The sequence below is a fragment of the Odontesthes bonariensis genome, chromosome 15 (assembly GCF_027942865.1).
Source record: "Odontesthes bonariensis isolate fOdoBon6 chromosome 15, fOdoBon6.hap1, whole genome shotgun sequence".
Lineage (NCBI taxonomy): Eukaryota > Metazoa > Chordata > Actinopteri > Atheriniformes > Atherinopsidae > Odontesthes > Odontesthes bonariensis.
In genome coordinates, this window is record NC_134520.1 from 21,480,668 (window position 1) to 21,508,495 (window position 27,828).

At 40.9% G+C, this 27,828-nt stretch overlaps 2 protein-coding genes across 4 annotated transcripts in view; one reads left to right on the forward strand and one right to left on the reverse strand.

Moving 5' to 3' along the window:
• Positions 1–141: 141 nt before the first annotated feature.
• Positions 142–7,956, reverse strand: LOC142400538 (uncharacterized). Of its 2 annotated transcripts, XM_075485509.1 has the most exons (12): positions 7,577–7,956; positions 6,194–6,327; positions 3,242–3,351; positions 2,946–3,035; positions 2,814–2,860; positions 2,574–2,707; positions 2,266–2,347; positions 2,028–2,141; positions 1,809–1,898; positions 1,650–1,721; positions 1,326–1,551; positions 142–905 (listed from the first exon to the last, which is right to left on the reverse strand). In XM_075485509.1, the coding sequence occupies exons 1-12, from the start codon at positions 7,696–7,698 to the stop codon at positions 699–701; spliced, it is 1,428 nt and encodes a 475-aa protein (XP_075341624.1). In that variant the 5' UTR covers positions 7,699–7,956; the 3' UTR covers positions 142–698. The 2 variants fall into 2 exon arrangements, with proteins under 2 accessions (XP_075341624.1, XP_075341625.1); XM_075485510.1 differs by lacking the exons at positions 6,194–6,327; positions 7,577–7,956 and adding an exon at positions 3,609–6,157.
• Positions 7,605–27,828, forward strand: part of xxylt1 (xyloside xylosyltransferase 1) — a 31,931-nt gene continuing 11,707 nt past the window's right edge. The window contains exons 1-3 of one of the 2 annotated variants that reach the window (XM_075485512.1): positions 7,605–7,995; positions 9,369–9,991; positions 18,291–18,438. In XM_075485512.1, coding sequence (XP_075341627.1) covers positions 9,461–9,991; positions 18,291–18,438 — 679 coding nt within the window. In that variant the 5' untranslated portion in view covers positions 7,605–7,995; positions 9,369–9,460. Of the gene's footprint in view, positions 7,996–8,075; positions 8,972–9,368; positions 9,992–18,290; positions 18,439–27,828 lie in introns of those variants that run through there. The other variant, XM_075485511.1, reaches the window with a different exon arrangement.

The window sequence follows — 27,828 nt, forward strand, 5'->3', positions numbered from 1 at the left end:
TAATGCTTTCATGTGGTGTCAAAATAAAATGTCCCTTCAAGCAGCTGAATGTGAGTAGTTGTCCGAACAACATTATTATTTCTGTTGAACACAAACAGACTGGAAACTTCACCTCTGTTTCCATCGGTGACGCCACGAGTCCAAAGTTTTACCCAATTTTATTTGTTTCCTTTGGAAAATCTATCGCAGACGATGCATTTCATCGCAACAACACATTTCTATCTACAATGTTTACTTAAAGAGGTAAAAGGGAGAGCTGAAACATGACAGTGCGTTACCGTTAAAAACAAAAGAAAAGGTTCTGTGCGGGTCGGTGAGCGACGATGAGGGAAGGACAGAATCCTGACGAGCACAATATTTACAGAGAAAAACATTTTTACTTAAAATGTTCAGTCTTCTGCTGTCAGGAAGACAAAGCCGGAACAAGAAAATGCGACAAAAACAAGACTCGACAAGATCATAAAAAAAGTACAGCAATGACGGGTTAAAACCAGGTTTCGTGTTAATGATATTCTTTTATGTCCGTTTTCTCGCGTCTTTACAAAAAAAATCGTCTGACTGCTTTATCTACAACTCCCTCAACAATGTGTCTACAGTTAAGACAAAATCTGTTTAACTCTGTGATCAGGCACGGACTTATTGTGGCCTATATTAAAAATATAAAAAGGACAGTGGAAGTAGATCGGTTCCGGGAGCTCTTAGTCGCTCATCTCCATGTCCTCCTGATGGTGATCGTCTCCGTTCAGTTTGGACTTTTTGGGGATTTGAGCCACTTCTCTTTCCATCTCTTCCTGGCCTTTGGGGGATGAGACGGAGTCGGAGTCGCTCTTCCTTTCATCGTCATCCTCTTCCTCGCCCTTTTCACTGTCATAACCTTGCTCCTCCTCATCATAGTCTCGCGTCACCTGTGATGGGATGTATGACAGTTTGAACAGCGCAGTGAAAAAAATGCACAACTGCTCTGGGAACATCTTCATGCTGCTTAAGAGTTGCTGCATTTTAACGGGCGTTTGCAAACCCAGGTCCTGCATGTTCTCAGTCCGTCACTGCTCCAACACACCTGATTCAAATCAATGGGACGGCTCTTAAAGCTCTGCAGAAGGCTGAACACCCAGTCGTTTGGATCAGATGTGGTGGAGCAGGGAAATATGAGGAGTGAGAAGGTCTAGTGCACATTACATTGAACTTTGTTTTGTTTGGATTTCCTGACAGATCTCTACCCCAAAATCTAACCAAAGCAGTGCTGCATAATAATAATAATAATAATAGAAAAACAAGATTCACTGCATTCAAGCTTCTTGTAAAGTTGCAGCCTCTACACATACCTTCACGTCACCTTTCTCACTGTCAGACTTGCGGTCGCGATCTCGCTCCTTGTCTTTGCTCTTCTTTTTCTTGCTGGCGGAGCGCTCTCGTTCATCCCTGCTACGATCCCTGTCCTCCCTCCTGTCCTCCCTTCTGTCTTCCCTCCTGTCCTCTCTCCTCTCCCTGTCCCGGTCCTTCTCCCTGTCCTTCTCCCGGTCCTTGTCCTTCTTCTTCTCCTTCTTGTGGCTGTCAATAGAATAAATGATTCACTTTAGTTGGTTGTTCATTGTACTTACCGTAATTGTATCTACAACAGCAACTACAGAGAGCACATGAAAGCTCACCGTCTGGGTGACGGAGATCTGGAGGGCTTCTTCCTGGGGGACCGGGAAGCACTGCGACTTCGCTTGTGCCTCCTGAAACATAAATAGACTTTGTATAAATTTGCTGCCGTCACCAACACACACGGTAGCCAAGGAAAATACTGTAGCCACACTCCTCACCGATTGATGCTTCGAGACCTTCTTGCACTGCTGTAGCTTTTAGGGGGAGTCTTGGATCTTTTCTTCAATTTTTCCTCCTTCCTCCTGTCCCTATTTAAGACGCAAGCAAGAGAAAAAAAAAAAACAGGGAAAGCCAGAGTATTGATTTAAACAACTAAATGTCACATTCTGCAGCAGTGACCTTTATAAAAAAAATAAAAGACCAGCGGGGCCGCTGACCTAGATCTGCTGCGACGGCTTCTGTCCCTGGAGCGGGTCCTCCTCCTCCGCGGACTCTTGGACCTCCTCCTGCTCCTGGAATGAGATCTACGCCGAGACCTGCTCTTCGAGCGTCTGCTCATATAAAGAGATGCACATTTCAACAACCCATTAAGTCACTCATGCAAATAATGTACGTAGCCGTTTTCAGATTTATCAGGCGGGCGATTTATCATGTTTGTCATGCAAGTTTCTTCACCTGTGTCTTGAGCGAGACCTGGACCGTCTTCGCCGAGACCGTGAACGGGACCGGGAATGTTTGCGCTTGTCATCTTTCTTACCTTTAACAGTGAAGACAAAGTTACACAACAGCCAGGTGGTAGAACCATGCTGCTCACATGACTCAACAAATATTTTTACAGCTTCATGAGCAGAATTGGGACGCACAGCTGAATTTAACACCACACAGAACAGGCAACTGCACCTGTACAACGGTTTAAAACAATTATTTCCAGTCAGAGGAAATCGGACTTTGAATGCAAAAAAGCACTTAATCGCTGAACTCACTTCCAGGTTCAATGGCTGCAGAAATCAGAGACTGGGCCTCTCGTACTCTCTTCATGGCCTCTTCGATCTCCTTGTTGGAGGCATCTGCCTTCAGACCTGGATTCAAGTTCAGTCCAGCGACTAATGGATTCAGTCTGCAAAGGCGACGAATCATTTAGATTTCAACAATAAGAGAAAATGTTGATGGAGTTATGCTGATTGGACTGCACACAAAGTTTGAGACTGAGCACTGTTTCATACTTTGGGTCCATGGACTGCATTAGCTTCAGGAAGTCAGCAGAGAGAGCCTGAAAAAGAGAGAATGTACGACGTCACCATTTCTCATTAGCATTAGTATTATCATCACGTTACTCTGGGGTTCTTCAGCCTTACCTGTGGGTTCATGTTATGCCCTGCAATTCCCATGGCAGCCATTTGTTCCATGTTGGGAGCTCCAAGACCTCCAAATGGCGTTGCTCCCATCTAAAATGCCGGACATTTACACTCATGATACTGTTCAGATACTCTATTTTTGCCTGCATGTCAAAAACTGGCAGTATGGACTCAGTCTAAAGCCAACTCTCTGGCTCTTTCTTTAGCTTTATGATATTTTTGACCAGATTTTAAATATATTTTTGGCTGTTTAAGATGAAAGACACTGAAAGCAATAAAGCAAAGTAAACACTTACGGATGGCAGAGGATTGGGAGTCGGAAGAAGGCCTCCTCCGGGCATCATTCCTGCCACAGCGTTGGCTGGAGCCAGCAGCGACATCGCTTTAGATTCATCAGGAATGACTCCTGGAGAAAAACAAGAACATTTCAGCACATGCGCCAAGAAAACGGCCGACAACACCCATACAAGACTTGCAGACAAGCCACCTTAGTCTAACTACTCTGAAGTAAAAAAATAAAAAGATAAAATGTTTGTTTTTTTTGTCTTGTCTGTAAATCTTGAACCCTGAGACTTTTGTGTGAAAGTATAATTGTAGGATTAGCATCTATAAGCTTAAAAGTCACAATACACACTGTGGTCAACACTGCCAAGATTTTATCACCTGTACTTGTTTTTTAAGTCATGAACCAAACGTTAGCAAACACAGCCAGTTCTCCCGTGGGATGTGCTCTCAACTTTCATTAGATGTTTTATGAACAATCGACTCACGCCGGCTGCTTCGCTATAAAGCACACAAAAACATTGAGATACAGAAAACAAAGTTCAAGATTTTGGTGTAGACACAAGGGTACATTTCAACATCACTTACCATAACCACTACTAAAACAAAAACAAAACAAAAAAAAGGGTCAGTCATTTTACCGTTTTAAGTTCTTTTGTTTGGGTTGGGGGGGTTACTTTGAATGAACCCACCACAAAAAAAAAAAAAACTTTGCAACCAATTTAAGTACAGCTAATCAGGTACAACAACACTGCTAGGTTTAAACCAGCTGTATATTACACAAGACACTTAATAATGCAAGAAATAGCCTGCGCTAAACAATCATCAGCAACTGCCAGCAATAGCTGTGATCAAATCTCGAAAAATGTGTCCGAAGCTGAAGAAAATCGAACAGTGAAAATCAAAGAGGGAAATCTTATGAGATGATAATCCATGGCTGTGCAATCTGAAAACAGGCTATTTTATTGACATTTTTCACATTTTGAGAGAGGGGGGAGAGAGAGAGAGAGAGAGAGAGACACACACGCGCACCCTCACTCATACGCACAAACAGAAAAGACACTTGAGAAACGGGATATGGCTGCAGAAGACAAAACTGTTGGTGGCATTTTCAGCAGGGCCTGGTATATAGGGCTGGCTGAACCAGGAAAAAGTACTGTAAAACACAATAACAAAAGAAACACCACTGTTAAATGTGAGATTCACTTATCTCGTTCAGAGTTATGTGTGGAGAGGCTCAATTTCTAAAAAGCATTTAAACAGCAACAATTAGCAGAGCCACAAGACTACTTTTAACCTCGTGTGCTTTCTAAAAATCCGGGAGTACAGATGGCTCAGCGTTACATAAAAACAAGTCTTTGGCACAGCAAACACGTAAATGTCAGACGCAGCGTGTGCGCACGTCTTTAAATAAATCTCCACAGCGGTCCCTGATCCCAACTGTGCAGATGAAAGTACACACCTTCAAATTCTAGTCTAGCATGCACAGCTGACTGGCTCATCTATGTTGCTTGCTTTGTGCAGGGATGTCCCGAACATCTGTTTGAACCAAATCTGAAGGAATTCCATTCAAAACGGAGCCTACAAACACCAAGTCTAGATCCAGTATTTATATTTTCCTTTGTAATGTGGTTGTGCGGAGAATTCTTGGCCAAGCATTTTAAAAGTTAACTCTGTTTGAATGTTGGGTCGACAGATCTGCGTAAAGATAGCGGAGTCAGACCCCAAACAGCCTCACAGGTGTTTTCACCTGCCGATTAGGCCTCACACACTACGGACCGTGTGGTCCGGCATCACTGGGAACCACCTCCCTCACTAGGTTGCCGTCCAGTTGTCACGGGGCCACTTACACCAGGTGTTTGGCGACCTCCCATCGTGGTACCATCCAGCATGCACCTAAGAGTGGGCCTAATCAGCCAGCAACTGAAAACACATGTGAGTTTGTGCCGCATATTTAACACTTTCAGACAAACAATGTCAGTGGACGGGGGAGTCAGTACGGCTCTGTTGCAGCAGGAAATCAAATTAGGTGTTTTCCAACCGTAAAAACATATTTTCGAGTCCAAATGCATTTCTGTTGATCCCGTTTGTGCGTAACACCTGAAACATTTCCTCGAAATCAAGAACAAAACCCATTTTATTATACTGAAGGTGTTCCCCCTTATTGGTTTTCACTCCCTTGTGGATGTAGGCTATTATTGTGGATGTTAAGAATAAACTCCTCAAGCTCATAGGGAGCGTTTTGACGGCCGGTGTGGCCAGGAGTTAAAATATAAACAGAGGATCAGAAATGGCTCATGATTAGGTGGGTTTGCTTTGATTTAATCAAAGGAGAAAATAGGAAAAAAAAAAACAGCGCAACTTAGCCTCTAACAGTTCCACCTGCTCGGGGCATCCCTGGTTTTTGTGCACGTCTACTCATCCGACACATAAAGACATCAGCATCCCATTGAACATGTGAGGAATAGCTCTGAACCCTCACCTCCACCCCTTCATTTGATTTGAGCTGTGCAGCCAATTGGCTTTAATAAAGAAAAGATGCCTTGGACAGAGGGACAAAAAAAAAAAAAAGTTAATGTTTTACAGCAGAACAAGAGAGAGAGAGAGAGAGAGAGAGAGATGGGGCTTGCGAGCCTGGCACCATTTTTTTTTTCTAATCTCCTGATGGCGGCAGAGGACCACTTTCAGCCAGCAAGGAAGGGGCTCTCTGCAAATGACTTGTCCACTATGAAAACCACAACACAAATAACAGAGAGAGAAGTTTACAGCTAGATTGTAAGACAAGGACACAAATGTACATTTCCCTTTTCTATAGCCTAGAGATGCCAAGCACTGAAAAGCTTAGCCAAGAAAGAAAAAAAAACAATAAAGAAAACCCTCACAATGGCACAGATTTTCACTACTACACATGTGATGTACCCTTGGAGATAATCATGTGGATGTGCGAGTGAATAAAAGACACCCACCTTCAGCAAATGGGACCACGATCAGGGCTCTGTCCACAAAGACGGTGTTCGTCAGGTGCTGTGACACTCCTACCGACTCGGGCTCATGGAATTTTACAAAACAGACACGTGAAGTCACAGGCAAGGGAGAGTCACTGGAAGAAAATACAGATTCGTTGTGCAAAGAATACAAACGTGGAAAACCAACATGCCCTCTTTAAACTCTCGCACCGTGTCCCCGGGGACGAGTAAGTTCACAAAACATTTTGACAGGAGGTGAGGTGATCAGATGTACCAGATTGTAGCGTTTGTCCAATAACATCAGAGGAGAAAAATGTTTATCAGTGGATTTTTTTTTCCGTTTTTTTCTCCTCCTGAAATGGTTAAGAGTTATGGCTTTTGGATTGTGGTTATATTGTTGCTAACATGTTTATTCTTAAGAGCACAACCTGAATGTTGTCCTACCTGTGGAGTGGCCAAGGTGTAAGTGAATAGAAGGAAACACGAAGCAAAGAACAATCATGTCCCACTATAGCCAGTAAGAAACTAATCTAATTTAAGTATTGCATTCACAAGAGGCTCGTTGATGTGGGATCTGGGAAATGCAATGCATTCTTAGTCACTAAAAAACAATAATAATAATAATAATAGTAGTGACTTTAAAAATGTGAAAGACGCAATTACCCTGATAAACCCACTTGCATCCAAGTGAAAAATTTTCTATTAAAAAAAAAAAGGTGTGATTGTTGTGAGACTCAGAAAAACAACAACTGACATCAATTGTCAATAATTACAGCTTTAACAATTTCTCACCTCCTACAACAGTATCACATTTTAAGGGTGTGTCAACTTTCTGCTTGTCTCGGGAATTATTCACCCTGCACGTGACAAGTCATTCTTAATCTTGAGCAGTCAACATATAAACCACAACTTGATGATGGGACTACAGATGGATTAGTGGGTCTGAGCCTTTGTGTTTTTGTTTGACAACTCAAAACAACAAGGCAAGAAACGATAGAATACATACAACTAGCGAAACGTGCCCCGGGTTAGTAGTGTTATTAACGTGTTCAATAATTTAAGCAAGTTTGCTTTTAAACAATCTAGTTGACAGTTTGGGGAACCAGTTACAAGCTAGCGTCTTAGGAGGTACTTTTAAATGTGCGCTAAATCACTTAAAAAAATCTAAATGAAATGTTTTAATTGACAAGGAGAAGAACAAATAAGTGCATTAAATGATCGCCTACGTTTACGCTGGAGAGGGGGGAGTGACTAAAGACGCGGGCAAACATTCACAATAGTTTTAGCATGCAGTGCAGGCGAGGCCTGCTCGTTACTACAGGCCGCAACCAGCGCTTTCCGGGAGAGAAAACTCCTTACCCAAGGTTAGTACAGGATACTCACTCAGGTGGAAACAACTTGAGCTCCTCTATGGTTCCAAGGAATCCAAACAAAGTCCTCATTTGTTCGGACGTTGTGCTCGGGGAGACATTCGTCACCTGGATGACGTGCGTGTTAGAACTCATCTTCACGACTGCTAAATCAAGCCACCTAGCCTTGCGCTAGCAACGTACCCGAAGCGAAATTTAAAAAGCGAGCTATGCCAGGGTTATAGCTTGAAAAGCATCAGGCAAATACAAACGCTAGCATGTTTACTGCAGATAGATGAAGGCTTATTTTTTTTTTTTTATGTAGACCTCCCGAAACGGTGTTGGTAGAGAGCAACAATCCAGCTGCAGAGCGACCGCCAACTGTCGTGACTCGTGAGACTACGATGCTGCATTCAAAGCCGTTTTTACGCTCGTAAATGTGGTTTCATCGAGGTAAACATGAATTGTCCCTTTGTATGTTTTGGGTTTTTTACTATTTACATGTGGGGTCAGATATACTTGGATAATTCTTCTCGAGTAAAACTCTTAGCCCTAGTATAATTAATCTATTTTTTTTTTTTTTTTTTACAAAGAAACGTCCCCTTCATACAAGATGGTGATAAAGTAGGAAAATGTTGATAATTGTAGCCAATAAATTGAATTTCGACGAACCTGACAAGTTAAATGTGTTGGGATATAACATTTTATAACAACTTTTCAAGTAAATATACTTTGATGAATATATGATTAGCATTACATGTAAAAGTGCGGATAGACCTCACGATTGTACAGAAATATTTACAGAGTATTTCACTTACTTGGTTAATTTTCACAAATAACGTATACATACAGCTAGATGCAGAAGATATAAATGAACATATGACACTGTGACTGTGGAAATTATCCTTAGACGACAGATGTTGTTATTCTGACAGCACATGAAGGCGACATAAAGCTCACAGTGAGTGTGATTAGGACTGTCACAGGATTGTGTTGCTAGGCTGTTAGCTGGCAGCTTCTGCAGCTGATGTTCCTGCATGTTTTTACTTCAGAACGGCAGAATTATGCACACTTCATGCTGGTTTTAAACCACATAGGCATGCACGTTGAAACGAGTGATTTTAACCGAACAAACCGTGCTTTGGTGAGATCCTGGGTTAACAAAAAAAAAAGAAAAACGGTGTCGAATTGCCGTTTAGCGACCACATTTGGGCTCGCTAATGTAGCACCCTCGTCGGTGACATGTCAACAGGTTGTGGCTGTGTGTATTTGTGTGGTTACCTTTATTAAGTGGTGCCTCGCGGTGGTGTTGAGTTCCGTAGTTGCGTAGTTAATAAAGTGTTGTGGGGACCTACTGCAAAACTAATGGCTCTCGGGCAGTTTAATCCCTGAACAAGCTGTGGAGTTGGAGCCTAACGACATCAAACAGGCACGTACCTTCAGTCTTTTTCTACAAAAGTTTTAAAAAAAGTGACACTTATTTTGATTTATCCACAGAATGGCATGTGAAGTGAGTGTAGAGTGTAATTGACAGCCATAAATCAGTTCTGAACTGACTTAGCATCCTTTTTTTTAAAGGTCAAAAGTAAATATATCACGTATGACAAAATGTGACAGTAGCAAAACATCTAAGTTGCATCTGTAAACATTTCCTTACCCTTATTTATTTAAACTGGTGAGTACAGACTGCTGGCTTATTAATGGGCTGCTTGCTGTGCGGCATTTTAAGTACTTGAATCATTATTATTTTTCTTTACTTTGTTCAACTTTTACCAACACCTCCATGTATCTGAGCTTGAACTAAAACAAGCGATTTTGTCTTACAGGAATATGTTTGCAGTTTATGAGCGATGACCAGCACAAAATGGTGACTGTTTTCCCTCTTACACCCCCGTTTACATGACATCAGAAGGGAGATATGGGCTTCTTAAGACTGGTCGCTAGAGTCATGGGAAGGATCAGTACATTCAGATCCTATCAGTTTGTGCTTCTCCTGGCTGCTGCGCTCGCTGTTGTAGCTTTTTACTACTTTGGCTCGGAGAGGCACAGCTTCTCCAGCACCACAAAGAGGATAAAACAAACCCAGGCCAACACCAACAGAAATGACGCGGACCTCACTGTGGACATCAGGATGTCGCACCTGGCTGTGTCAGATGAGCAAGGAGGGGAAGAGCGTGATGTGGCAGAGGAAGGTGTGGTTTTAGGGTCCAGGAGAGGGAACGCTGAGGCTGGTGGCCAGCGCTACCATGCGCTGATGATGTTCACCAAGGTGGACAAGAGCCGAAGCTTGCAGGATAAATTCAGAGTGGCCATGTTGTCGATGGCGAAACACGGACATTTCCTGGAAGGAGAAGTGTTGGTGCTTCATTTTGTGAGTGACCAGGCCAGTCGAGAACTGGGCCAGAGGATGCTTCAGGAGTTTCTCCAAGAGGCAACATTTAAATATGAGGTAAGTCTTATCCCTGTTTTTGTCCTCAAGGACAGCAGTATGTCAGCCATCGACCTTATTCTAAATGACGATTTTCCAATTGGGTGTTTTCATGAGATTCATATTGTTTTTTTCATTCACATTCCAATTCACATCATCAGATCACAGTCCGATTCTAACCCGTGCACACATTACATCGCGCTACACCATTTCATAACGGGATGCAGTGTCTTACTCAAGGTAAGGTCTTAAATCGGGTTAAAACCAGATATTTCTGTCCATGTAAAGGTACCTGCAGTTAACCACTGATCTCATCTAAACAGAAGTAACTAAACAAAAGCTTCTAGGGGAAAAAAATACACAACATTAAAGAAAGTACAGGGCTTATGAGAATGACTTGGACAGATAGATTGGAAATAATTACTTTAGAGTTTCATACCACTTAAGGTGCAGTTGCATGGAAAGTAAAGTAAAACTACACAAAGTTTTTTTTTTTTGTGACGTGTGTGAGAACCATTTGTTTCTTGAACTTAAAAGGTTCGAAAACAAAAAGAAAAAGGGGTTTTAGTGCTTAGACTTCTCCACTGAAATGATTTTAGTGTGAGGAAGTCTGTTGGTCACTGTCACACATGCACCGCATTCCTGAATGTTTTCTGAGACACGTTCCAGAGGACAAAACACAAGACTTTTAATGTCGGCAACATTAGCACTGAACCTGTTGCAGTGTTCACCTGGACAGATCTCTCATTACAACTCATCTATGTGCAGATGCAGCAGGTAATCTTTATCTGTGAGATTTTGGCTGCAACTGCAGCAGCTTATGACGAGCTGGATGATATTTCAGATATTTCCAAGTAGAATTAGCATTGATAACAGTACAAAAGCAGTCGTAAACATGCATGGAGCTCGTGGAATGTAGGAAGTGGGGAAAGTCAGGCCTAACTGTCTGTCCTCCAGTAGTTCTCTGGTGCTCATGTGTGAAAATGTGTGTTACACTTCCAAAAGATTTACGTAAAAGTGCATTATTCTACATCATGATAAATTTTTGCTTTGGATGACATTCAGATCTGGCTTTGCTCTTAACATAAAGAGCTGATTTAAAATAAAGGGGACAATTTAAACAGCTAAACCAGTTGGTCATGCTGTCTCTTGATTTGACCACAACTCCAAGGCAGTGTTGATATACCTGCTTTTGCTTTTATTCTTTGCTGCACTGCGCTCACAAAAACATTCAGTAAGAATGAATTATGTTTTATCAAACAAACTTTTCGCCTCACTCAGTTTTGAGAACAAAAACCCTTTTTGTATCTGTAGTTTATTGGCTTTAGATGACATAGTGCATCTTGCAGTGAAACTGTTGGTCACTTTACCTTTTAGTAGCCTTGATTACAGTGCATCATATTATGCCACTTCAGTGTTTTCAGGGGAGCACACAGTTTTGAGCGACTCACCATGCACAGCTTTGTTTACGGGAAGAAATAAAATGATTTTGGAAAAATATAGCCAGCTCTAAATTGCTTTAATGCAAATGTTAAAATTGAAGTTGATGCATTTGTCTGAATGGAAATGTGTTGAAATAAAAAGTCTTAACAGGAACAAGATCCACTTTGAAAGCGGAGGACTTCAAAAACGAGAGCTTGTGAGAGAAGTTCCCGACTTTTTTTTTTTTTTTTTTTTTTTTTTTTTTTTACGCTTTGTTAGGTCATGGAATGGATTAGGGTGTTCTTCTGGTTTCTGAAATCTTCAGGTTCAGTCTCCAGCTCATATTTTCTTTATGTGAAACATCCTGACCCCTCATACTAACTCAAAAGGCCTCCTCTGGAAGTAAGACATTGGGTGCTGTTTAAAGTTTAAACACATGGGGGCAGTGTTTGCCTGCTAAAATGGCCCATAACTTATGGGGACATACCTTTTTCTTTGTGCCAAAAAAGAGGATTTTGTCCCCTCTTTGTCCATTTCAGATGTCCAGCCCAGTTTCTCCTCTTTTGTATGCTTCTCACAGTGCACAGCCATAAACATGTTTACAAATGACTTATTCCTTTCCAAGTCCTCCCCCCAAGAGCCAAGTGTTTTTTTTGTTTTTTTCCCTCCTCAGGAATGTCTCATCATGTAAAACATCTGCTGTGGATGTTTCAGCTCTCTGTTGTTTTAGGATGATCCCATCCTGCTTGGAATGATCAGAGGTTTGTTCAGCTTAGCGTATCTTGGCACCTTTATGCTTGCTGGTTGGATTGCATGTCACACTCTCCAGTAGTCCTCCAGGAGCACAGCTGAAGTGTGTGATGTAAAGTGCGGGACAGGTTGAGTTGTCTGACATGTTGGTGAAGTAAAATGGATCATTTGTTACCAAAGAGATGCAGAGGACCCCCTAAGGTCCCTTTTAACACTGAGTTAAGATGCAAACCACTATTGTGAAACAGGGACATTGCAAAGTTTTGGCTGTTATATGATTTTAAAAAAACAGTTCATAATGACTCAAAATACTTGGGTTGTTTAGAAGGCATCTATTTGATAACAAGTATCCTAACTATTTTGAGACGGGTAACAGGTTGTGTTCATATAAATACAAGTCAGAACTGCATAGTTGATACTTTATCAAGTTCAACCTTTGCTGAGGTTCCAAGCGAACTAACCTGATACTATAAAGAGACAGGGAAACACTGCAAACTGCTGATTGGTCAGAGAAAATCCTCACCTGTGGGTCCGATAAGAAATTCTGCACCAGTGGTCTTCCAATCACGACACACCTGAAATTCATTAACAGATCTTTCCAGAGTGGATCAGTTGCCATACAATCGACATGATGACTATTTTGTGAGTGCGCGTGCGTGCATGCATGTGTACAAATTCCCATTTCATGGTCATGGACCGCTGCACTCTAAAGACCCAGTCATTGCCAATAAGTATGTCACGGAGTATGCAACAAATGCGAGAATGACTAGGGGGTGATATTAAGCCATAGGCCCTCTCAAGGATTTTCTTCTCTGGTGTGCAAGGCATTGATGAGTAATAATGGTCCTCAGATGGAATTATAATAGTAATACATTATATAATTGTGTGGGCAATAAAAGATGACTTGCCAATACAGACACGGGGCATGATAACTTTGGAAAGAAGCAGTTTGATTAGCGTGTGTGCATGTTCATGCCTGCAAAGGTTGTGCACATTAGAGGAACATGCTTTTTGGTAGTTACCAAAACAAATATCACTACATCTCTGATTTAAGAAACTTTAAAAGCCTAAAATCCTAATTAAGATCAATCATCTTTTCCTGCTGCTCTACAAATAATAAATAGTCTCTTGCGAGGTGCTTCTTAAAATCAAAGTTAAAAGCTCTGTAATTTCAAATGGTGTCCGGATTTAACTAGCGTCCGCTGCTTTTATCAGTCTCATGGCATCCTTCCAGATGAATGCTTTTAAACAAGGTGATTTGAGATCATAAATCAACGTTCCTCCATCAATGACACAAGCTTTCGCACTGCCTCTTCTCATGTGGACACGCGCACACACACACACACACACACACACTTGTCCTGCCACAGTTACAGATGACACTGGGACTCCCAGAGCCTGACGGAGGCACTGATCTATGAGCATGTTGACGTGCTTTCCAGCCTTGAGGTTTAATCTTTGAGGAGCACAAGGATAAGACAGCAGTATGCAAACATTTTAACCCCTATTACCTCCCAACAGCAGCAAATTCAAGAATCTACTTGGCCTTTTAAGTGAACAGCCTGCAGAGTCACAATGGTAAGAAGGTATGCTCATTTCTGCTGACTGTCCTTCAAACGACAAACTGAAGTTTGTCCTCTTTTGCTAAGATTTTAGAAAGAGTCGTGAAATGATTTCCAGTTAAAATTCTCACTGCTGACTGACGCCAGGGAGTTTTTTTTCTTATTTAATGCGGAAAGTGATAGTATTTACAGCGCATTTACACAGCAAAAGCAAAAACCACTCATCAGCTTATAGAACGGACTAAATAAGTAGTCGCCAAGGCTTTGGTCTCTGCATGTGTGACTCACCGTGTTCGGGCCACAGGAAGCACAGTGTTAAAAGCTCCTAACGGTCCAGAGTTCCTCTGAAATTTATGTCCTGCTGACTGGGACTCTGGTGTGCACATTCTTAAAGTTCTTGTCCCCACTTTCATACTTGGTTCAGAAGTGGAGGGCGGGAAAAGCTTAAAAAAAAAAAAAAAGGACACGTTGCACAGCGCTGCCTTTCTGTCAGAAAACAACGCCAAAAAGTCGAAGCAACATAGCTACCAAACATGCCTTTAAAGTCGGCTTAGATTTGCTTTGTGCAGGTAAATATACTAATACACCATGTTTTCTCCGTTTTTTGTTTTTTTTTTGTACATTATGTCCAAGACTCGCTGTATAAGCGCTTTGTTACCTTTTTACAAGGGGCTTCAAAGCATGGCCTCATGTGAGTTAGTTTTAGTCTGTTTAGAAACCTGCAAAACGAATATGTTTGATTTAAATTTAAACTGTCTTGCATTTCCTAATATGGCAAAGCAAGTACAAAAGTATTTGTCATAAATGTGCTATTTTGCCATCTTTTGTTTATTGGAAGTAATTCAAAAGAGCCTTTCTATGATAAACCATGATAAACTTTGCAGAAATGTTGAATCAGAATCAGAAAAGGTTTTATTGCCAAGTAATTTGTACATCACGAGGAATTTGGCCTGGTCTGTTTGGTGCCATAAGAACAAAACAAAAAATATAATAATAATAGAATAAAATAATAAATGTAAAAATAAAAATAGGGGGTACTGCATTTATTCACCATCATCTGCACAGGGTGGTGATTTAATTTTTTTTTATTATTATTACATCACATTAGCAGCAGAAGTCTGGGCCAGATCTGATTAAAATGAACATCAGAAAGTGTACCATCAAATAAATAATCTTGGCTTGGTTTGTAATATGACAGCCATATTGTCCAGATTTCATCTGAAGCCTCGAACATACGCTCATTGTCTGAATGAACAACCAAATCATATGTATTTCTTTCTGCTTTAAAGCTTTAACGATGATCAGCGCTTCATTTATTTAAAAAAAAAAAATCCTCCTTCTGTTATCCTTGGAGCTGCACATGATCAAATCAGAAACCGCTGCCTCCAAGCTGATATGGGATTTACGGGTCATCGAAGCAACACGAGGCAGGAAACTTGGACACAAGAAAGCATCTTACCAAAACTATTATTAAACCTATATTTACACACATGTTGTCTACATCAGCAGGGCTTCCTCAGAATAATTCCTCCATCGGATATCCTTTTCTTTTCCTTTTGATTGAGCAAAAGCACCTGCAGGGGCTGGTTGTTTCTCACAGCTTTTTTTTGACAGCTCTGGCTGGAAAACGTGACTTCATCACTCTTTAACATTGGCTTCATTTTTACAGTAATAAATGATCCACCTTTACCCTTTTTTTTTACCAATATGTGCCGGATACGTTGGGTTTGTGCACCTACTTTTTGAATAGTTCTGACCGCTGCGAACAAGTTCTCAGCTGTAGGCAAAAAAAATGAGCAGGTTTCTAACTACGAACTTTCTTGACATCGGTTGATAATTGGAAAAAGAATGGGTCCTAACCCAGCGAACAACACTGAAATAAGTTTAATCTGAAGTCTTTGCTCATCTGGACACTTAATGGCTGAATATGAGTTATATAACCACCTGTCTGGACACATTTCTTCGCATACAACCACATTACCCACAATGCCACCTTGAAAAGTAGGGGCTCAGCAGGAAAAGTAATAAAACGTTTGTATTGAGTGTTTTTTAACAGATTAAAAAATTATATGAATTTAACTACACAGTCATGTGACTAATCCCGATTCAAATTTGAATCGCTCGATGGCACTATGAGGAAGGCATACTGAGTCATCAGTAGTAACCCACATCTGAGTGAAGCGGGTACAGAACTTAATGCATGTTGTGCAGATTTCAACATAAATAGCAGCTTAATTCGTAATTTATTGCAAAACAGTACATAATGTAAACACAATCACTGGATTATACAAAGACAAACATGTCAGTATACCGGTGGTCACTAAAATGCCACTCTTCTATGTTTAAGGTGATTTACATCTTTATGCCACAGATGAAAGAAGGGAAAAATATGAAGTTAAGGGGATCCCACCAGACACGTGCACTTCTTGTGTTTCTGTAGCAGTCTGGTGGGATCTGATAGGGGTATGTTGGCAAGGACCATCACATTTTTTATAATAATAAGTAATGTGAGGTTACATTGAAATCATATTGCAAAAACCAAAACAGCAGACATCTAATCAGCTTTACTGCAGTTTTGACCTTCTTGTTCAAACTTAGGCCCAATCCCAATTCACCCCTTGGCCCTACCCCTTACCCCTTCCCCTCCGTTTTGCGCGTTCACGTGTAGAGGTAGTGTTGTCCCAATACTCTTCCAAAGCCCTTCCCCTTAGCCCTACCCCTCCGTTGTAGCCCTTCAAACGGAGGGGTTCGGCCAGGCAGACTCCGTTTGAAGGGGTATGATATATTTCCCAGAATACAACGCGACTACCGGGAGATCGCGAGTCTTTTTAAAAATGGCAGAAGCGAGAGCACCACACAAATGTAAGTTCTTCTATTTTTTTTGCCATAATTTAACTGTTTTAATCGTTTTAAGTTGTGATAACTGGTGTATTGTGTGAGTTTAAAGTGGTGGCAATGTGTAGTTATTTTCTGTTATAAACGCACATGGGAAAAGTCGCTATTTTACATGGAGTAATCGGTCAATGCATGTGAAGGTGCTGTGAAAGAGTTGTCATTTTTTAAATTGTAACACGAGTATTTACAAGCAATGTAGTTGGTTAACCATAGAGAAGTTCCTTTTGAGTGACGTGAGCGTCATTTCGCTACCTATTATCACAAGTATTCATATACGTGACTGATTCACAGGGACTCAAGCACAAACAAAGAGCCTGATCAGGTTTAGCGCCGAAAACGAAGATCTGTTTCTAAAGTCATCCCCATCCCCAAAAAGAAGTAGGAAGTCCAATCCCATAATGGATTACCTGATACAGGAGAGCCTGAAGGAGCAGAAGCGCCACGAGCAGAAAACGGAGCGCTTTTTAGCTCGGTTTGAGCGCATGATAGACAAACTTTACGGTGAGTTGATGCGCCATGCACCTATAGTACACACAGCCACCACTACCGCATTCTGAAACACCTTTTTTTAATTTTTTACAATGGATGAAAGTGCATGCTATAATGTCATGTCGTGTCTTGTTCCCCCAGAACATCACTGAGCCCAGCACCTCCGATGCGCCCTCCGCTGTTCCTGCTCCGGTCATCTCGTTCTCGATGATTGCACTGTTGCCCGTTTATATTCATATTGTTTATATTCATATTGTTTATATTCATATTGTTTATATTCATACTGTTTATTGTCCATATTTGCACCACACACTTTACAGCAGACACTTTAAGCTGTTATTTCTGAAAATAAGCTGCCTTACCAGTCTGTAATGTGAGCCTAATAAAATAAATTAAGGACAAAAGGTTTGTGAGCATGATTATCACATCAACATCATATTAACGACTGGAACGGATATTGGTATGAAGAGATTTATTATACAAGGGATAACAAAAAAATTGGGGTACATGTTGTGGTCCAATGGGCAATAATTTGTAGGACGACCCGTCTGCTGGAAAGAAAAACATGGAAAGATCAGGCTTTCATCCTCCCAAAGTAACAAAGGCTAAACGTTAGCTTATGCTTTCAGCTAGGTTAGCCAGGTTAGGATACTACTCCAGTCAATGAATCAGCAAATCCAACGAGACAAGCAAATTGTTTCTATATTACACGATATCACAAATGTACAGTTAGAAGCACTTTCAAACACAAACACACAATCATTTTCACACGCCGGCTCTGGAAGCTACCAGCTGCTCACTCACACGCGTTATTTGTATTAATTTATAATTCTACATACCGTAACAAGATCCAGCAATGCTCCCAGATGTCGAAGACGCCTTCGCCTGATGGCACTCCGTCGATTCGACGCAGATATTTCTAAAAATATCCGAATAGCCCAGGAGAGCGCGAACACCACAGCACCGGTCATGTTTGTTTACTTCTGGCTAAAGCTGTCGCTTTTGGTTACGTAACAACTGACGGCGCGAACTTATTACGTTCGTGAGTGTGAAGTGCTGTCCCAATTCGAAGGGGTGACATTCTTAGCCCTTCGCCTACCCCTCCGTTTGAAGGGGCGAGGGGTAGGGGCGAGGGGTAGGCGAAGGGGTAGAAAATAGAATTGGGATTGGGCCTTAATTCTGCCTTTTCATCTTCCCTTCAGGTGTCCTTTTATGACGTGGTGGAGCTCACACAGAAACTCTTCCCTATAGTGGAAGCAATGCAGAAGCATTTCAGCGCCGGCTCTGGAGCCTACTACAGCGACTCCATCTTCTTCCTGTCTGTAGCCATGCATCACATCATGCCTGAAAGTAAGACCAAGGACTTTTTCTATCACTTCTTGGAGATGGAACTTTAGATTTAGGTCACTTTGGAATAAGTTAGGATGGCCTTTAACAGCCTCACTCATAATTGTCCCACTGGCATTGTTGCAGGATTAATCAGCGTCTTGATATTTTGTGTCAGAACTAGTCTACATTTTTTGTCTTAACACTTGTGTTCCAAAGTGTTCACTTCTAACTTTGTTGCTGGGAGAGAAGTCTTCATAACAGACACATTAATATAGTTACATTGGTCTGTATTCTGTTTGAATTCTCTGGCAGACTCCTCTGTATTCAGTTGGATGTTTATTCCCCCAATTGGCACTGCTGGTGCACAGCTGGAAAAAGGCCGAATGGACAGGTATCTAACAGACACGTGGCGTGCTGCAGAGGTCCTGGGGAGTGAGGAAGGAAGGAAGTGCTCTGTCGCTGCTGCCCACATTAGTGCCCCCTGCCTTGGCACTGACGGTGATCTCTCCTCTGTTGTGCGGTTCACTTCAGTGGGTGTGCAGCATGGGGCATCACTCCACAGATGAACCAAATCTTTAGGCTTTGAGGTTTTAGTCAATAGCACTCAGAGGCACACATGTGAAATTTTAAATCTGTCGTGCTGGAAGCAGAGCACCATCCCATCGTTGCTCAAGGGTGAAAGTGTGAGGTATGACGTAAATCTTTAGATCTTTTATGATGACTGTGTTTAAGGCACAATAATTACTTTATTTTCATAAACCTAAATTAAGAAAAAAATCAGGATGCTGTGGGAAATGTAAAGAAAATCTATGCAATGATTTACTAATCTCATAAACCAACAATTTCTTCACAATACAACATAGGAAAACATATCAAATGTGCACAAATGTTCGTGCTGTTTCCTGAAAAATATTAGCGCGCCTTCAACTTGATGGCAGCAATGCGTCTCAAAAAAGGCAACAAAAGGCCGGAAAAGGGAGTTGTACTAAAAAGAAACAACTGGAAGAACAAGTTGCAACTAATTAGGTTAATTGGCAACAAGTCAGCTGCACGATTGGTTATTTAAAAAAAAAAAAAAAAGCACCTTAGAGAGGCAGAGTCTCTCAGAAATAAAGAGCAGATGTTCAGCAATGTGCAAAATAATGCTTTTATATACTGTGAAGCAATTTCTGACTTCTGTTCTTCAATATGAATTTGAATAATCCATCATCTACAGCACATAATATCACAGAAAGATTCAGAGAACCTGGAGACATCTCTGTTTACAAGGCAGATAAATGAAAATCCATGTCACATGCAGATATCTTCAGGCCCTCAGGTGGCACTGTGTGAACACAGTTCTCTGTATCACATGATCATGATCCAGAAACTGTGCCGTCTTCTCTGGGCCAAAGTTAATTTGAAATGCACAGAGGCAAAGTGGAAATCACAGACACCACATCCTCCAGACTAAAAAGGAGAGGGACCACCCGGCTTGTCATTAGCGTTCAGTCCAAAAGCTTGCATCTCTGATGGTGTGGGGGTGCATTCATCCCTCCATGTACTTACACATCTGGTAAGTCACCATCAAAGTTTTAAGGTATATACGGGTTTTACAGCAACAAATGCTCCCATACAGATGACATCTCTTGCATATTTCAAAAAGACATTGCTAAACTGCATCTATTTCCACAGGATGCACTGTTGGTTAGGAGTGAATTCCCCGTGGAAAAAGGACAATTAATAACTGGTTCAAATTTCTGTTGCTGTCATTCAGTTTCTTGAGGTGGAGTGCAGAATTGATCAAAATGGTCTTCATCCTTGTCTTTAAGAAGCATTCACTGTCACATGTAACAAGCAATGTCGCTGGTGTTCTGTGACTGTTGGTCCGTCACGTTTTGGCCTAAAATGATTATTGATCACGCCATGTGCCTCTAGTCTACTTTGTGTGTCCAAGCCATCACACGTTTCTATATAAGGAAGGCTTTTATCTACAAAGAGCATTATGTGGTAGTCTCAGGAGAAGCAGAGCGGTGGGGGTGTGTGCTCATAAACTTTCTGTGTTTTTTTTCTTTTTCACTGCACACCATGTCTTCTTTGACTGTTTTTCTGAAAAAGCCTTGTCATTCAGTAAGTCACTCAGCAGCCTGGGAACATTGTTTCTGATTAACGACACAGTGAGAACTAAAGTGTTGTCCACAAATATAAATCACAGCTGTTAGCGGGATGGATGGAAGTTTGAACATCTCTAGATTGCGAGGATGTAAATGTTCTGGTTTTCATTTAATGGGAATTTAGCAGTGTTCAGTTTCAGTTGTAAAGGCAGGTAAACAGCCTGAATACGACAGTTTGAAGCGCGCATTTGTGTTTTGTTTTTATCAAACCTGTGGAGTTCAGACAAGTTTAACTGTAGTGTCGCCACTTATTGGCACAACAATACAGTGGGACAACACAGACATTTCTTTAAGGCATGATAGAAAAACACCCGTCCACCATCAATCACAACGACCAAGTAGAAAGCAGCTTTCAGACAGCATTCTTTGTTTTTAGTTATTAAGACATTTAAATGTGAGAGTACTCTATTCATTGATGGAGAAAGTGAGAAAAGGTTTAAAATCAGGACTCCATTTTCACATCATCTGTCCCAGGAAGATGAAACCTTTATTGCACAATGGAAAGCTGTCATAATTAAAGATGAGGTGCTTTTATTACTGTGTATTCCCTCTGGAGATCTCGGCATGCTGGAACTTGAAGCTTTCCTACGACCCTTTCTTTTTCCAGCTACGGTAGAACTGGCCCTGTTGATGTGTGACACAATCTCCAAAGGAAAGAGAGATGGTTACTGAAGAGTAACAGCAGCTGATCTGTTGGGTTCAAATTACGATCTCATCTAGATGTTTTCTCCTTTCTTTTTCTAGACAGTGATGACACCTTTGAACATCCCTCGTAATTGTTATCTGTGGGCTGGCTTTTAAGTTTGTTGATTATATCCATGAAGGTGAACTTGTACATTTCGGTGTCACAGGAAATTTCTAAGAAACAGAAGTGCACTGACATTTTTGTCACTGTGCTGAAACCTATTTGATATAAAATAACAGGCCCAGTTCCAATGTAACCAACATGGCTAATGAGTGGACCAGAGTAGGTTTGATCCTAAACTTCCTAACTTTTAGGCTGATGGATAAACTGGCTTATGAAAACAGAATGGCCACACTTAAATGCATTTTTAGTTATTTATTTTTGTGAAATGAATCGCCTCACTTTGTTTCATTATTGTCTGGAAAAAAAGCACTTAAACTGTTCTGTTGAAAAATGGATGTGACCCTTTTAAAGAGGATCTTTCAAAAACTAGCCTGTGGCTAGAGGACCGTGCTGGTGGCATCAAACGGCTTTTCAAGAAGAAAACGCATCAACATTTGGGTGCTTTTGAGTTCGATAAGAATGTGTATAAATGATTAAAAAAGGCCGTTTTCCAGTGACTGCTGGTGAAAGTAGAGAACAATGGGTTTTACAAAAAGGCTCTAAGTGCTCACCTCAAGACGAGTATTGAGGCTTAATAAGGTTGACCCACTTAGTTCCTGAAAAATGTGACGTTAGATAATAGTGTCCTTGTATAGTTGTTTTGTTGCTGTGGCTGACTTGAGGTTTAGTCAATCAGTTGTCTGATGTGACCAGAGCCTCGGGTGAGCCAAGCTGTGACCCAATCTAATGACCCTATTCCTGCAGCAAATGTATACCTGCAAGACTGACTTTAAAGCTCATGATTTCAACCCTGGATGGTTCTGGGCCAGCGCCCAATCTCTCATACCAATTCTTTGGATCTCAACTAACTTTTCAAAACATTTTTTTACTATACATTTATTTTACCATCTAAAAAAGTAAACTTTTATGTTACTGTGTATGAGTGCGTTGATTAACACCCTTTCCAAATCTTTTTACGAATTACACCGTCCCTGTCAATGCACACTCACCATATTTGTTTTTTAGCATTTCAGCATTTCTGTTGCTAGATGTAGTGAATTTTCAGATTGAGAACCCCTCTCGTTTGCATATGCTCCGGAGTCTTTCCGGGTACTCCGGCTTCCTCCCACAGTCCAAAATTATGCATCTTAGGTTAACTGGGGAGTCTACATCGACCGGCCACAATCCTGAATTGGATAAAGTGGGTATAAAAAAATTGAATGGATCGATGAAGAATCCCTCGGCCTAACGTCCCTGCTGCAGGCTCAGAGACGTGGGACCTCGTACTGCTTCTTTTTCATTATGGTAGGAGCAGGCTTCAACTTGAGGGGCAGCTAGTCTGATCCAGTAGATGATGCGACTGACTTGACTACAGTTTGTTCAGTGATCGGTAGAGAGGACAGGAAGCAGGGGAACAGTTGACAAAGATGTGAATGTGTGTGAAACAGGAAACACAAAGACATTCCGTTTCTTTTTTCTGTTATCACATCGATTGTAATTATAACTGCAGTATGCACATGAAGTACAGCAGATCTGTTTATATGGTCAACAAATGTACCCTAAGATACAAGGAGCATGGTCGTTTGGAACAAACATTAAATAGATGGCATTGAAAGGTGGAAAAGAGAGTTTCATTGATAGTTTTGCTATCTGCACATAACACAACCAGACAGTTGCTGCCAATAGTGCCACTACAACCAACCTCTTAACATGTCCAAACAAAACATGTCAGGAATATTTCTACAGCTCTGACGTGAGAGGAAATAACAAACCATGGCTCAGAAATGTTGGCTAAGCTGCTTGCTGGTCTTGCAATTGGAAAAAACAAGTAAGTACAGAAATTTAAAAGAGATAGAAACTCTTATCTACTCAACAGACCTGGACATTTATGGAAGACATGTCAATGTCAGGCAGTGGTTAAAAAACCCAAAAAGGTATGAAATGCAGCCCAAACTAAATCCCAAAGTCATTGTGTTTTGGCTGCGTCCAGATTTAAATATAGTAAAAGATTGTGTGGAGGGGAGTTACTACTGTGCTGTCCTAACTGACTTGTATTAACATTTATTGTGATTTAAAAAAAACAACAACATCAGCCCGGCTTTGACCTCATCGCGTTGCGTTGAGTCGCTGGTCCAGCATCAAACCCATCGCATCACAGTGTTGTATCAACCTCGGGTCCTCTTCCTGTAAAACACACACAAGTTAAGCCCTGTCAGTGCAAACGAACAGCACTGACCGTTTCAGAGATTACTCCTCTGTGTTGCCACAGGACATGACGGCATTGTAACGAGCAGCTTCCTTGTTTGGAGAGCACAGAAAACAGGCTGCTGCTGCATTGCTGAGTCGTCTTTTTCTGTCATTTCTTTCCACAGAAACCTGCACTTGGATGTTCTAGTGAACGCTTCTAGCCCTGCCATGATCTTCCTGTAGCCACATGGGAATCCTTTGCTGTGCATTTCAGAGGCTGTATTGTGGAAAGCAAGACATTTTTGTCCTCCCTTTTCTCAAAAGTTAGTCAGTCATTGACCCCAGTGAGTCTGGTCTTTGACTTGTTCTGTTTTCACTCTAATAGAACAATTAACGATAATAAAACAACAACACAATATTCAATCAATTGAATCATTTTCGGACATTTGTTGTCTTATTAAATTTTCTAAAGTCTCACTCTGTAGTTTTTCTTTTTGAATTAAGTAGATCAAATTTAAGCAAGAAAGCACATTTTACTAGTTTTTAGGGACTTAAAAAACATACACACAAGGAAACTGTCCTGCCATTGAGATTGGCATTATGGAGAATAAAACAAAAATCAATCTAAGTTGGAGAATGTGCAGTACCCAGCCTGGCCCTATTGTTTATCGGTTCTTTTTCTACAAAATCTACAAAATCTTAAAGTGTACAAAGTTTAATTACCTGGAGTTTTCTACGATCGGCACAGGGCAAGAATTACACATACAAGCTAAAAAATACACCAACAGCTCACCTAACATTTAGTTGAAAGTCAATTTTCACCATGACAAGTTACGTGCCTTTTTTCCCCACATGCTGTAGTGTAATATGGAGGAGTAATTGTGATGCTTCCTGTTTCCCCACTAATCACATTTTATTGATATCACTGACGGATAGCGCATGAAAATCCAATGACATCAGCCTTAATTCCCTCTGCATTGTAAAGTAATTGCCAATTCTGCCGAGGTGCAGCTCATGTTGGATCCTAACCAGGATTACGATGAACTGAAAACACATTTGAAATACCCAGTTGAGCTTCAGAAAGGGTCAAGATCTTGTTAATAAGATGACAACCTTCCAAAGTGCGCAGCTTGTTTTTCCATAAATCAACACCAGCTGTGCCATTCCACAGCTGTCAAACCCAGTCCATCAATCTGTGACAGTGGGTCTTCTGTTGCGGTAATGTTGTGCCCACTGTGCACCAGGCCTGACAGTTTCCTATCCCTTCATCACCATAGTTACCAGCAAAATATAGGAAGCTGAAACAATGAACAGATGAGGGTCTGAATATCCTGGTTACAGCTGTTATGATTTTCTCCACAAACAGCAAAATACAGTTGAAGGTCTTCGCCACAGAAGGAATTTGAAGGAGGGTGTAGCAGTACTGAAGAGGGAACGGGTAGAAGTAGATAAGATCAAGCAGCATGAGCCTGCAGGACTATATCCAACGCTGTCAGGGGTAGTAAACGTACAAGGAGATTTTGAAATGAAAGATCACAAAACATCTGATGAACGTTCAGAACCACAAACGGCTACATCAAGCAGACATGAAGCCACTGAGCCAGACGCTGTCCGTAATTCAAATCAGGATGCAGGGGGACAGCCCCGACAATATCAGAAATCACCAGTTCAAAAGGCATCTTTTGAAGATCCTAAGAGCTCAACAGCTTCAGCAACAGCACATGCCTCAGATCACCAAAAATCAATACATCAGGATCGTACCACTACTCCCTGTAGGCAAAACTATACTACATTATAATACTATAAAAAAGACGGTACAAAAGTAAACAGCAGGAGTTGTCTCAGATACAGGCGTCGACGCCAGTGTTGGTGCCGGTGGAATGCAGATAGCAGCTGTTGCCTCAGCTGCAGATTGCGATGCCAATGTCGGTTCTGAAGCCTGCGGGATTGGAGGATCTTCGCTGACCTCAGCAACCGAACACTCATCGGTTGCACAAACCGAGTCTTGAGGGAAAAAAAATTTAAAGTGTGAACATACGAAACGCATACACGTAACCGCATAGGTGAGACACTGTGCTAGCCTTCCAAAACAGCGTTGTTTGCTAGCTCACTCAGAACAACTGACATGAGACACCTGTGTAACTTTTTACACAAGTTAAAGACTGAACATGTATTTGTTACGATATAAAACATGCATTTGTTAAGATATAAGCGTTGCAACGGGGGGTAAGAACAACACTTACCATTTTCCATCGCCTCCAACAAAGACGTCGCCGTATCCACGCCACTCTCCTCGCACGTATTTTTAAACGATTTTAAACGCTATAGCTATATTTTTCAAGAGGTCCTCACAAATGAATTAATTAGTTAACAGTACGACATAAAATCTATCAATTCCCGGTCTATTGTTTTTATTTGTATTGTAAACTTTTGTTTGGTCACTGCACACATTTTCTCTTAGGCTCATATTCATAAGCCAACATCTCACAAGATGCCATAGGCCTATACTGTACATTTTATTGTGTACTATAGAGTAAGTCACTGCTATTTCATTATCATTTCATTTTGACTTTATCGCACTGGTCTTTATATATATATTTGTTTCAATTAGTTTTTCTGTTGTATTATTCTGTATTTTTATCCTTAACCACCATAAATTTCATGTTTGGTTCTATGTCTATGCCAATTATGTTCTTTTTTTTTTGTTACTTTGTTTATTGGTAGACTTGTACAACATATACAATTTCATCATCAAAATATATATATATATATATATATATATATTTTTTTTTTTTTTCCCTTTCTTCTTTCTCTTCCTCCAGTTCACAGTGTATGCCCATACACAACTACAGTTATTTTCCATTATATTTCAACATACCACCATATAAACTTTTTTTTTTTTTTTTCACACAAATATACACAAATGACACTAGACAGTTGACGCATAGACAAACACATAAGCATACAAGAAAATGGGGCAGAGAGAGAGAGAGAAAAAGTAAGAGATAGAGAGAGAGAGGGCTGCTGGAACACCTTAGTACCACTAAATAGTACCCTAACTCTTGATATCTACAGTATAATCTTAGTCAAATTATTAAGGGATCAATGAGAAAACATAAAAAGCACACCAAGTCACAACATGATCAAATGTTCTGTAGTGTTTATTCAGTCAAACATTCACAATATGACAAAAAATCTTTGTTTTTGTCGACTACCTGTTCACAAAATATCAACATGTCGTTAATATTGTGAAATATCATTTTGAAAGGCTCCAGGATCGCTTCTCTTTCATCCTCGTCCAGTTCTTCGTTCCACAATCTCCCATATTGTAGAGCAGCCTCTGCCTGTTCCTCTTCCCCGATGCCCAGAACGTCAGGCAGGTCCAATCTGGCAGACAACAGTGGTTTGTTGGCCTCAGCCCACTCTGCTGCATGTCTGCAATTTTGAAGAATGCGATCTTCAACCGAGTCCTATGGAAAAGACAGAAAGAAAGATGTCTGTACTATAGCTGCCACACCAACAGTATCTGACCAATAGACACTGTGCAAAAGCTTACGCCTTCCACTGGTGTGTCCACATCAGCAAGTCTGGCTCTCTTGGAGACCTCTGCCTGCTGCTCTTCTTCCTGAGTACTCAACTATTAATATGAATACATGCATTATACATACTTTATACTCTTACCTGAATTTGTAGTCCAGTTTTCTCTGTCCAGTTGCCAGGATTTAGTGACTGGGATAGGTTTCTAAAAGACAGAAAGTGAGGTGTCAGATGTTCTTCACTGCAACCTACATTCCCTTCATTTTCCTTTTACCCTTTTACAAACCAAACCACAACCTGCCAGAAGTTAGTAGCGTTGGCTAATACTTATGAGTACAAACAAACAGACAAATACATTATGCTTACCTTTAAATAAAATGCCACCTTTTGTATGTGCCTCTAATTGGCTCTGCAGCTTGGACAATTTTGCTGGTTTAAATTGTAGGCACAGAGGGCAGTGAAACAGTTTGCAGCATGACGTGCAGCGTTCGATTTTGGGCGTAGTGCCGGCGGTTGTTATTGAAATATGCATCTGTAAGAGACAAATAATGTCGTAATAAGTAAAACTAAATTATTTATATATATATATATGTAAAAATGGCGCATTTAAGTGAGCACTATCGATACGATAACAACGCTAAAGACTAGCCAAAAGTAAAAAAACCTGATTCTTTAAAATTAATATAACTTTACAGTATATAGTTATTGAAATATGCATCTGTAAGAGACAAATAATGTCGTAATAAC